A 12,973-nucleotide genomic window follows, 5' to 3' on the forward strand; every position below is an offset into this window, starting at 1 on the left:
TAGTAATGTGAGAAGCCAGTGGTCCTTTTATTTTTATCCTAGCTGTCTAATTTAGCCATTTTGAATTGAGAAGAAAAAAATGCCTGATCTTCAGTCAAAGCAATTTAAGGCATGATGGAGCTCAGAGTGAATCAAAACAACAGGGTCAAATGTAGTTGAAAGAACATGGTGGGGTAAATAAAAGGTCTTTTTTTTTTTTTTACATTTAGTGCTGGTGGGAGGAGAAAGTTTGGTTAACTATTTAACCTATGATAGCCTTTTATCATTTTATGGCTTAGGGGGTCCATGATTTTAAGCCTTTGCCAGTAAGTTCCTGGTTTTGTATTCAGTCTTTTCTCTGGTACCCAGTTATATGACTTTACATTGATTTACTGAAGATAGGAAAAAATTGTAAGTAGCAGACAAAGACACGTGTTTTCCTAAAATTACTTTCCAGCAACTTTGGATTTGGTGCTCAGTTTTCATTTCCACTCACACTTCTCTGTGTCATGTTTTTGGAGGTTTTGTTTGTTTGCCTTGGTTTAGTTTGGGTTGGGTTGGGTTTTTTTGGTTTTTTTTTTGATCAGTGGGACTCTCCTTTCCCATTTGGTACAGCTCTCTGTTTTTGGCTATAATGCAATGTGTCCTGATCAGTTGGAATGAGTGCTTGTGAAAGGTCACTTGGAAGCCCCCTTTTCATTTCTTCCTGCTACAGTTTTTCCAGCAGGCAAGCGCTCTCAGGAGCAACCCCCTCCAATCTGTCCCTTTTGATATCCAAAGCTGGTTGTTACGGGGGTTAAATTTCTTAATTCGCTGAGTTTTTGTGAGCACTTCTTCAACTCGCCACTCTCAGTCCCTGCAGCTGGCTGCAGACTGCCTTTCTCCCTTAGGATGCTGTGGAAGTGTTAGGGTTTATTCTTTCACCTTCTTCACACTTTTAGGGGACCAGTTTTATACCTTTATGTCTTCCATCAGCTTCAGGGGAATTAATCTTCACATTACATCTGTGTGAGATAGTATCAGCCTTATGGTGGGAAGTTTAAAATCAGACAAAGCCTCTCCTGGTAAAGAAAACTGCTTGTCAAGAGATCTCAGCCCATGAGAGCTGGTGGCTTCTGCCTGCCCTGGCAAGGGCTTAGGTTTGGGGGGGTTTCTTAATTAGTTTTTTGAGGGTCAGGGAAATGACCGTACTGAGTCTGGAACAAAGGAAGAAATCAAAATGTAAAGCTGAGTGCTTGGTATGTTGATAACCCCCCAGTTTTAATTTCAGCATAATTGGATCAGGGTTAGCAGCAGTTGTTACGTAAAGTTCCTTCCCTTACATTTTATTCAAAAGTAAATATCATAACTCTTCGCTTTTAACCTAAGTATTTTTATTTTCTTTTTCCTAAAGAAATGCTGCTAGCTTTACCCGGATTTATTTCCAGTGCTTAGGAGAGCACTAAGGTTTTGGGGACCTGTATTCTGATGATAAAGCTTGTGACATGAGCTTTTGTTTTCCGTTCAAGGAAACGTTAGCATTTTTTCACATGTTAACTTTTTAACAATTACAAGGAATTTCTTTCCCTTGAAAACTGCTGTCCTTTTCTTTTTCCTCCCCTTTTCTCTCTTCTTGATATTTTTATTTCCCTTTTATATGGAGACTTGTAGATTTTGTCACTTCAAACGTTAGCTGTTCCTCCTCTTTTCTTTCGCTTTACAATACACACTAGGAGTTTTTTTTTTTTTTTTTTTTTTTTTTTTTTTTTTTTTTTTTTTTTGCATATTCCTTCCCTTTCTCTGTCAGATATTGTAGTTCACCAAATTTAAAACACTACAGTATTTAGAATCCCCGCAGTGCCATTTTAAGTATTTGGACCTGGAAAATGCCCCAAGTAATAACTACCTGAATTGCTTTTAATTACACAATATAGCTGCATCATTTTACTTCAGATTCTTTTTGATTGATGCTGTAAGGCAATTGTAACCATGGATGATGGGATTAAGTGCCTCTTGAAGTGACTTTAGCTTCTTGTGGGAACAAAGGGAAAGAAGAGAACACTTAGTCCCTTTTTGAGCGAACAGCCTTTTTTCACTTGCTATATAAAGAAATACAATTAACAAACATTATCCCCAGAGGTGAATTGAAATGTACATGCGGACAATAACCGCTCTTGACTGCAATTAGACATATATGATCCGAGGTATTTTGGCCATTCATTAGTGCTAATTGTTTGAGAAACAAGCCCAGAGAACAAATGATTAAAATGTTAGTGCCATAACCAGGATTATTAGCATGTGTGATAAAATGCATGTGCCGCAGCTGTACCAATAAAACTCTCCAGCGAGTCGCTTTGATTCGACAAATACTCAGCGCGGCTGCGAGCCCTTCGTATTTGCACAGGGCCTGCTGATGTTTATAACAAACAACTTGTATCTTCTTTTCTTAATTAGAAAGGATTACTATGCAAATTGCGGGGCTTTGTAATTCCGTAGAAGTTTCCTTTGTTTTTGGCAGATTATTTGTGTGCGGTGGTGCGCTACTCCCCGGTAAATTCAGCTCAGGAAAACGATGATGTTTTCTCCGGAGTGGTTTTTGGGTTTGTTTTTGGGTTTTTTGCACGTATTGCAGAAATAATTTGTAGGAGGTTTTCCTGCTCTAGCTGGGTTTTGTTCAGGGGGTGTTGTGGTTCTTGGATCACTTCTGTCCCTCTTCCACAGCTCATATCATGGTATGCAGTTGCAAGCACAGAGGTCAAAAATACGTGTTGTGGAAATTATCCAGATTTTTCAATAGTTTTAGTGAAATGTCTAAAAGGGCTCTTGGCTAACACTTTGCCAACACTACGCCGAAGATTGTAGAAGGAAAGATTTGGCCTATTGAGCAACGAGTATTTTTCTATGTGTTTGGCAGATCTTCCAGGGGTGATTCGATTTAGCAAATAAACAGAGAACAGAGGCACAGGTTAAAGTGCTGGAAATCACTTGTGCAAGTTCTTTACTTTGTGAGCTGTATGTTGTTGGCTCCAATGTGACTGCACAGGTGTGTGCAGTTAAGTATGTGTATGAGTATGAGCAATGCTGGAATGTAAAAATGCCGTTTACAGCAGGGAAATTTGCATAATTTGGGGTAATTTCACTGTTCGTAGTCACGCTGTATGGCTGCCATTGCAAACTGCAGTGTCTCTTAGTAGTCAAAGAGGTTTTCTTTTCTCCTTCCTGAGGATGAACTATTCACTCTTGGGTGAAATGCTTCTCAGAGGACCATGAGTAACTTTAACTTGCCAGCTACTTTTACATATTTGATGAAGACTTTAGTAGAGTGTTATGTTTGCTGAAGAAATTTAGCTTTATTTCCAAGACCCAAGCGCACCCAGCATGCTGCCAGATGCTATGAATGAAAATATGCTGCTGTAAAACAATTTAATGAGCATTACCCAATAGCCTAGTCCTTGTTTTAACTTACAGTGCTTAAAGGAAGAAACATTGTCTTAGCAAATTCACTTGGCTTTTGTCCATGTGTTTAGTTTAAAACATAGTCAAGCTTAGTTTGAATCATTAAAATACTTGGAGCCAGGAAACATATGTAAGATTTTCCTCCTCTTTATGGCACAGGGTTAACAGTATAATCGAGACTGCAGTGCTGTGTGGGTTTTTTGTCCTAAAAAAGCAACTGCTGGGGATTTTTTTATTCTATCAAAATAACAGAAGTCAAGATAATCAGGAGAGTGTTTCCTACCAGAGTAGCTAACTGCTCATACGCAGAGCACCCCAAGCCTTGCCACTGTTTAAAATAAGTCTATAGACAAATGGATCTATTAATTAATCCATGTCTTCCTCTGCTTTTTAAATTGTAGAACATAAAATATGACTTTGCAAGGAAAATACACAGTGATGATTAAAGAATATATGTCAAAGAATGTATGTTAAATGTGATACCATTTACTGCAGTCATGCCTAAAGATACTTGTTGAAAACTCTTATTTTATATTAATATTTCTAGAGGTCCTAGTTTTGAAAGGAGAAGGATTCTATGTTGGTCCACTGACACCAGTTCCTGCTGCATATATTTTTTTCCTGGCTATACCTTTTGAAAAAATTTTTTCTTCTTTAAAGCTAATAATTTGACACACCAACAGTATATTTTTAATAATAATAATTTGTGACCTGAGAAACCTGTTGTTTGAGCTCATGGCTAAAAGTTGTTTAGCTGAGGAGGAGATACCAATAGGCACCAGGCAGTAGCATCTCCAGCATTAAGCCTATTAAGTGATGGCATTTTAATGGATTAAGTCTATCACTTCTTTGGAGTCAGATGGTCTGATGAGGAAGCTGTTCTGCCCCTCCATCTATGCACAATTGCACAGACCTGGATGGTGACACCCGACTAAATCTGGTCCGCAGGTAATGGTGCTTTCACCTGCGCAACACTGCACGCCGTTTGCGTGTGGTATGCGGAGCAGGGCTGCCTTTGTGAGCGCCGCAGCGAGAGGGAAAACGGCTGGTCAAACAGCCCTGGGTTTGATGACAGCCCAGAAGAAATCCTGGGAAACATGTGTGACAGAAGATACATCTCATCTCAGCATGCTCTGAGATTATGGTGTTAGCCACGTCTATCAGGTTTCTGTCGGGTTGGAGGGTTGGTGAGAGGCAGTCATTAAGGGTGCTTCAGGGGCTGCTTGGCTCTAGGCTGGAGTTAACTATTAATGGGCTGAGCTCTTTGACTCCTTTGTACCCTTGGGAACCACAAGGCTGAAGCCATCAGAGAAAGAGAATAGAAACTAATCACTTTTGTTCTCTCATATATGTTTAGGGAAGGACTGCAGACTTCTTTACTGACCTCTGTGTCACACTGAAAAAAGATCCTCCTCTTCCCGTTTGAGATAAACCACTCTTCCACCTAGTCCTTGCTCTCCCGAAGTGTACTACTGCAAGAAAATGAGATTAAGTGGATTTGTCTAGCAGCCACTTGAGTTGCCACAAGTTCTGTTACCATCCCCACTTCAGGCTGAAGCAGGAAATGTGAAGTAGTTTGTGAGAGAGAGGCAAAGACAGTACTTTGGAGGGGCTCCGTGGATCTCAGTTGCGTGTCTCCGGGTGTTGATAGGACCTCCACCACCCGAGTCTTGAAGCTGTTGCTGTTATTAACAAGGGTAACACTGGCACTTTTAATAAAATGGTTTCTGTTTAACTGCCAAGGCGTTCCATTTCTTGAACTGAATTAAGCATTACCAGAAGAGCCTGGCAGTGGTTTTTGTAGGCTCTTAAAGTGGATCCACACAGGACAGGGAGAGATGCAGCAGGTGAGATGACGGAATAGTTTTCCTTTTCGATTTAGTTTACTGAGGTAAAATATGATAAAAGCTTTCTTCATACTTTTGACCCAAGTTCCACATTCAGCTTTTAGGGTGCACACTCTCTGGAAAGAGAGGGTTCCTCAACGGATTCAGCTTAGAAAGGCGAGTATTACAGCGGTCTGGCAGTGACATTCCGCATTGGCTCTGATTTAGATTGACTGAACTAATTTCCGAGCATTTGAGAGTGTTAGTCATGTTTGCTTTGAAGAAAACCCACGTGTATGTGTAGCCGTGTGCTGTCCAAGTCTAGCAACTCGGGAAGCATTATTAAGAGGGGCATAGGAAAATGATGCATGGGTCCCTGACATGATGCGATAATGACATGTTCAGCATGGTGCTAGGAAAGCTTTGCATTATTCAAAGTGCTGAATTATATACATGATAATGCATAGTGGTGTTATATGGTAGGATTATTTAATGGTGTGAGTGCCTTGTGCCTCATATGAAGGTAAATTGTCTAATTTTGTCCTCATCTTTGATGTAGCAGAATAGGCTTGGGGGTACAGCATGCAGTGGGGAGGAACGGGAGCAGGCAAGAGTGATTTTTTTTTTTGGAAGGCCAAGAAACACAGTGGCACCCTCTATAATTTATTTCTCTGTGCTTGTAATTATGAAGCAAAGCAAGCTCCCCGTGGCACTCAAGAACAGCCTCCTCTGGCAGTCCCACAGCCTCCAAGTGCACTCCTGCCTGGAGTGCGTTAGCTGGGCCCTCACCAGGAACATCTGCATGTGATGGAGACCACCCCAGACCTCACACCTACGGGCCACAGGGATGTTATCCTCTCAAGCCATGTGTCACCAAAGGCTCACACCTGCACTGAAGTGTGGCACACAAAGCATTTACAAATTCTGAAAGACGCCACAGCCAAAAACCTGCTGCTGATGCTGGTGGGTTTATGCATTCTGTCAATGGAAGTCTGTGCTGTGGATCTGAAGGTCTGAAGAGAGTGGCAAGGTTCCACACTACATGGGGTTTTCATCTGTTTTCTTCATTTCCCCCTCCATCCATATTGTTTATTTAAATTTTCCATGCAAATACATTTGTCGATATAATGCTAAGGTTGTAAAATGAACTTCACAAACTTGTGCTTGTTTTAACCAGGACCTCTGCTTCGTTCACAGCGTGGCATCTAGCTCCTGGAGGAAATGTGGCAGATAGCAGCCTCCTCTCCAAAGCAGTCCTAATCCATTCCCAGCGTAGTCTGCATCCTGCAGAGGAGTCCTATGACAAGGAAAAAAACAACCACCACCTTTCTGTATTTCATACTTGCTATAGCACCCAAAATGGGCAGTGTAATTAAGGCTGCGTGGATAAACCTCAGCCCTGGCAGGTCTTCAATTATGTTTGCAGCTTCTATTGAACACGGTGGTTTTGGAGTTTTATATTGTAATTAACTCTAATACTGATATCCCCCTAACTTGGCTCTTCCAAAGGGAAATATATATATATAAATAGCCCCAAACCAGCCACTATCTAGATAGGAATGTTTTGCTTTTAAAATATAGTCAAGTATTATTTACAGCATTGCTACCAATAATCTAATTTCAACAATATCTTTTACAGGGTGGATTCTCCCCTGCCAGCTGGTGTTCCTAAGCTTAGTTATCGCTTTACATCATCACACAAGTATGTTCCCAGGCGAGCTGTGCTGTACGTACCTGCGGATGATGAAAAGAAGATAAGAAAAATCCCATCACTAAATGTAGATTGTGCAGTGTTGGACTGTGAAGATGGTGTTGCTCTGAACAGAAAGGTAATTAAAAATTGTCTGTGTGATATAATCAGCACTAAAGAGAACTTGTGGAAAAACATTGCCTTTGCCTTGGGGAAGTGACAACCAGAAAGACAAAGATAACTCTTAAGATATACAAAGTAATGTCACAGTGATAGGCTTTGTGAAGGCGGTGGGAAAATCTGGTTACCCAGAACTCAAAGAGATCCCGTGTGAGTAAGCAGAGAGGGAGATTTGCAGGAATACAGAACTGGGCATAAGCTGTCATCACAGAAGAGTGGGAGATACTGTTATTATTGCAACACATTTCTTAGGGAAGAGGAAGAAACAGTCTGTAAGAAGAGAAGTGGGAAAGGAATCGTTAGTTCAGAATCACCAGGTGGGCGATTTGTTATTGAAATAAAAGCATCTTCAGATTGTGAGCAAAACAGCGTGTGTCTGAGTTTGAATCTTGGGGTGTTTGGAAAGATATACTTTCTAAAATATGAATTTTTGGGGGAAAATGCTGTTACGGATGTTTCTCAAGGAAGGAGAAGGTAGATCCTGAGCATATCAGTGCTTGGAATGTGGATGGAGAGGAGAGTGGGAGATAGATGTAGATGTGTGTCAAGTACCTGTGCCAAGTTTTTGTTAACATTAAACTGTGGAAAAAGAGAATGAATCTAACGTGCATTCAATTTCACTAGCAAACTTTTTTTTTTTTTTTTTTTTTAATATAAAGAAGTAACCATTTTGGTATCCACATCTTAGAATCATAGAATCATTTAGGTTGGAAAAGACTTTTAAGATCACTGAGTCCAACCTTATATGTAACTGCCAAGTCAGCCATCATAAGCAATGTGTACAAGAAATTGGTGCAAATGTTTCCTAGTGAAAGCTATTTCTCAACAGGAATGTAAGTTTGCTGTCACATTATTTTCATATTTGTTGGTTTTCCTAACTGTGTGTCCATGCTTCAGACTACAGCAAGCAGCGTTTACGATTTGAGTATAAATGTCTTGTCCAGAAAGTTAGGAAAACAGGCTTGAACATTTTCCCATGTCCTTTCAAAAATGCGGATGAAATTTAATTCCATTCTTTTTCTTGTGAGTTAATGCTTTCCAGAAAGACTCTCTTGGATAGTGCTCTCTTTAACCTTCAGCTCTTTACAGGTATGTTGGAAAGGAGAAGTTTTACAGAGTTTGCATGTACCTATTTTAATTCTGAAAAGTGAAAATAGCACTGCTGGAAGTTCCTGTGTGCTGCTGAAGATGAATGGGAAGCATTTTTCAGTTGCTAAAATTCTGTGTTGAGAGACTAAGATTATATCTCCTGTCACAGTGAATCAGCATTGTTTCATCACATTTTAGTGGCTGCTGCTGTAAGATGATACAAGATGTAGTTGTGTATCAAACGGAAGTATTTTTAGGTGCAGTTTAATTATATCAAATAATTTATTGCATAAGCATTTATTTGTAATTAAAAATGACAGAAAAACAAAACTTTATTATCAAGATGACAGAGTTGATGGTGGTGATTTCTCAAAGGTGGTAAAATTCTAGCTCTGTTGAAGTGAAGTTGTGCCACTGGGTATAAGATTTCAAAGAAATTAGGGGGAAAATTGGTAATGGAAACTTGAGACGACAGATGAGCCCTTCCTGAGCTTAAATGCAAAAAGAAAGCAGACAGGACGTAGAAGTGGGGACAAGCTACCAAGAGGCAAGAGAAAAGTGTGGTCCAGGCTCATAGGAGCAGAATGAGGAAGTTCAGAGCTTGCCTGGAATCAAAACTGGTAAGGGGTGAGCAGCACAGAAGAATTGGCTACTACAAGTGTATCAGCAGTAAAAATGAGAAGGAAAACCAGTCAAATGGATGCACTGCTCCATGAAACTCTAGGCTTTACTGTCAGAGTCTGCCCAGTCTCAGGCCTAGAAGCGAAACTCAGGGGAGGGAGGGAGCAGTCACAGTAGGGGAAGATGGAGTTATGGTCTATTTAAATAAGGTGGTCTATTGGACCAGACAGGACACACTGGAGGGCTCTGAGGGAGCTGTCGTGGGTCATCATGAAGCTGCCGTCTGTCATCACTGAAAGGTCAAGGCTGGGGGCTGTTCCTGAAGACTCTGAAGAGAGAAAGGCACCTCTGCCCAAAAGGCCCTGGGTGCTATGGTGCTACAAGCTGCACCAGGGTCAGGGACATGTCCTTGCAGCAAGGGTGGCCAACCACCCCTGGGGCCTTGCTGGCACAGCTGCACCCTGCAGGTCCAGGGAAGGGGTCTTTCCCCTCCACTTGATTTCAGCAGTCTCTTTGTGGAGTCCCTGTGCCAATCTGTGGATCCCAGAACAAGAGAGAGGCTGACCAACAGGAAGGAGCCCATGAAGGGCCATTAGGCTGATCATGGCACTGGAGGAGAGGCTGAGGGGCTGAGTTTCTTCATCCTGTAGATGAGATGGCTAAGTTTGGGTCTTGATGGATGCTTTGCTTCCTGAGAGGAGCTGAAGGGGTGCAGAGCCAGGCTCTTCTCAGAGGAGCTCAGAAATGGTGCAGGAAAAAAAAAAAAAAAAAAACAGGCACAGGTTGCATCAGGGGAGTTGCTGACTGGAGACAAGGGAAAAATGTCTTACTCATGCAGTTAGTCAGAGACCAGAAGAGATTGTCCATCGGTGGTGTATCCTCCCTCCCTGAGGGTATTCAAGCCTTGGCTGGATGAAGTTGTGATCAGCCTGGTGTAGAGCAGTAGTTAATACTGTTTTGAGGTGATCTCCTGGGATCTCTTCCAACCTGAATTAGACTGTGATTGCACGATTTAGTAAAGAAGCCTAATTCAAAGTGATTGGAAGTTTGAATTTCATTTTTAGATCTGCCACAGATATTCAGGAAGAGTTTGAGATTTAGGTTCTATGAATGTGAAGCTGAAATTATTATTGCTCCTGCAGCTTAATTAATTAATGTTTATGAGGTGTTTGGAGACTTTGTGTGAAAGATATGTCAAGAACATGCATTGAAGTACAGTGTTCAGTGGCCCGTTGCAAATGGGTCATTTCAAACTGAGGGGGAAAAAACCTACTAGGAAACACAGCAACATTGAGTCTGTCCTTTATTCATTATTCTTAAATAGTACTGATGAATTTGACTATTAATTGCTGTGTCTTATATTACTTAAAATGCTACTTTATGAACTTCCTTCCAACTGCTGCAGAAATGTTGAATTTGGGGAAAACCAGGACCTGACTGAAGGTTCACAGTGCCTTGGGCCAAACTTGCTTGTCTACTGATCTTCATTTGCATGAAGTCCAAGCAGCAAGTTTGAACCACATCTGATGGGTCTATTTTAACAAGATGCTGTGTGGTTTATATTAGGATTAAGTTAAAATTTGACAGATAATAATCTGGCATGTCAGCAGTTCTATTTGCTTGCTCATTCAGAAGGAAATGAGGAAGATGAGATTCCTAGTACTGAAACTGGTAACATTTGCAAAACTGAATTTGGTTGCAGTAGCAGCTTTGGAAGCTGCAGCCATAAAATAAAAATATTTAACTATTTTCTATACAATATTTTCTCTCAATGAAGTTTTGAAAGTTCTTCTTTCCTGTGCCTTACCCTCACAATTATGTTTTCTACAGAGAGCGCCAGAAGAGGGGAACCCATGCCCATACCCTAATCTCCTCACTATTTCTGTGCCTGCATTTCTTACCTTCAAGAGCTGCGGCACTGACCACAACTCCAGATGTCATGTCTTTCTCCTTCTTTTCAATCTTGTTTTCTATCTGATATTTTGACTCAATCAGAAAAACTGAAACAACCCCACAGCATCCACTAGGAAAAAAAAAATTCAGTGAATTTTCTGAGGAGAACCAGTGGGAAGAAATGGCTAAAAAGCAAAGTTGTTATAGTATGCTGAGTACTAACCCTGAATGTAGGGTTAGACCTGATCCTGGGTGTGAGTAGCACAGGGGCTTTCGCAACACCTTTGGGGCCAGGCAGAGCAGTAGGAGGTCTTCAAAAAGTCAGAACAGGAAAGGTGATAGGAAGATACGCTGGTGTTGCTGAAATTTTCTTTTACAAAGGTAGCTTTAGCCTTGCTGACCATACCCTACAAGTCATGGTGTTCTCAAATCCTGGCTGGGGATCCACATGCTGTTTTTAGAGGTTCAGATGCATAGTGTCACACGATGTAGACTGTCAGCTGCCTCTCAAGGCTTCTGACTCTGAAAAACATTGGGTATTTCTGCAACAGAAATTTAAGTTTTGATTGTGGGAACAATTGAATATTAGTAAAGGGAAGTTACCTTCCCTGAGGTACTATTCACAGATAAAGATAGGATTTCTTTGTCACTGATGTACATGTGAAGTTTCTCAAGTGTTGTTATACATTCAAAAGAAATTACTCAGAATTACGGGCTTCATGATGTTTTAAAGTGAACAGTTCAAATAAAAAATCGAAAACTGTAAAATTAGAAATAATACAGATTGCAGTGTTTAAAGGTCACAAATGCATCACACTCTTAGTTGCAAAAATAGCCTGTATCTATTTCCGCTCTTCACAGGAAGAAGTCTGAATATACCTTCATTTTGATTGTAAAAAATAAAAAGATTTTTTAAATGGCTGCATAGACAGGCTTGTATGATTCATATAAGCCAGCAAGCTGAATTACATCTTATGAAATTGAAAGATCTCTATGTAGGAGCTGAGTTGTCTCAAGGGCTCTCAGCCAAGCCAGCAGTCCCTGCTATAGCTTTCCTCTGTAGAGCTGCATTACTCACTGTGCTTGTAGGTCAGGTGGGTCTATTATCAGGTGGAAACGTTTTCCTGTTGGAGTAAGGAAGATTTCGATGTCAGTGCGTTCATTTTCCAAGGACATAGTGAGCCAAGATTTTGTTTTTAGTTCCCATGGGTTATGTAAAATTACTGCCCTCACAAGAGAGTTTTCTAGATCTGCATTTTTTTTCCATCAGGATCCTGTCTTGGTGGTGCTGTTCTTCAGAGCATCCAGGAAGTGTTAACTGCCAGGTCAGCTTAGCAAGAGAACAGTTGGGGTTGCTACTGTACTCTTTATGTATCTTTCTGAGTCCTTGGCAAGAATTTTGGAGAATTTTGATGTCTCCAAACCAATGCTGTTTGTGGCTTTATCTTGTTTGTGGTCTGCAGGGTGGTTTTGAAAAACTGGGATAATGCAGTGCACTCTGCAGCTCCCTTTAGTGTGCCATCAGGCCAGGTAGGGCACTCCCCCTCCTGCCAAAGATGGCCTTTGAAAATTCTCTCAGGCAAATTTTGAAAGTGCTAGGATTTGGCCTTTTCTTTCCAATGGGAATGCCAGTGTTATAATTAAGAATCAAAACAAAGCCCCATGTTCCCTCTGCTCATGTTTTTTTTTTGTATCAGAGGTGTAAAAGCAATCCCTTGGAGTGTACATATGGCTGAGAAACGTCTGTGCACTCCTTTAACATAAAACACTTGAAAATGGGGAATTTTATTGTTGATCCTTGAGAACTATATACACCTCATTCATCCAATAAAAAAATATTGATATTCAGGGCTGCACTGTAAAATTATGTCAGACTGATTAGAGTTTAAGCTCCTAAGCTTTATTTAATGTGAATTGTCATTATGTCTCTTTGTCTCTTTAGAAAAAATTTGGTCTTTCCTCCAGCACTTAAGCAAGAGAAGCTGGTGAAGAGGAAGCCTCAGCTCTGTCCTTTCCCCATGTCCTTTCCTTGAGAGGGGAATGGTGGCTCCTGAGCCTCTCCTGTTCTCCCCAGTTTCCTCAGCAGTGAGGGGAAGTTTGGTTGTGTTAAGGGGAGGTATAGGGAAGGACCTATTTGACTAATCTGAAGCATGTCCTCTTAGAATCATAGCATAAATGTGTTCCTACCTAATATCATGAAGCCACTTAAAAACTGGTCGTGCTCTGTCATGGAAGAAGGAAAAATCAGTTAATTCTTTTG

General features: G+C 40.8%; 1 protein-coding gene across 3 annotated transcripts in view; it reads left to right on the forward strand.

The window, feature by feature from the left end:
- CLYBL (citramalyl-CoA lyase) overlaps positions 1–12,973 on the forward strand; it is a 172,257-nt gene that overhangs the window by 80,734 nt on the left and 78,550 nt on the right. For all 3 annotated transcript variants that reach the window (XM_058419445.1, XM_058419446.1, XM_040056475.2), the window contains exon 2: positions 6,880–7,069. In XM_058419445.1, the coding sequence (XP_058275428.1) occupies positions 6,880–7,069 (190 nt within the window). The remainder of the gene's footprint in view (positions 1–6,879; positions 7,070–12,973) is intronic.

The sequence above is a fragment of the Hirundo rustica genome, chromosome 2 (genome assembly GCF_015227805.2).
Source record: "Hirundo rustica isolate bHirRus1 chromosome 2, bHirRus1.pri.v3, whole genome shotgun sequence".
In the NCBI taxonomy this organism is placed as follows: domain Eukaryota; kingdom Metazoa; phylum Chordata; class Aves; order Passeriformes; family Hirundinidae; genus Hirundo; species Hirundo rustica.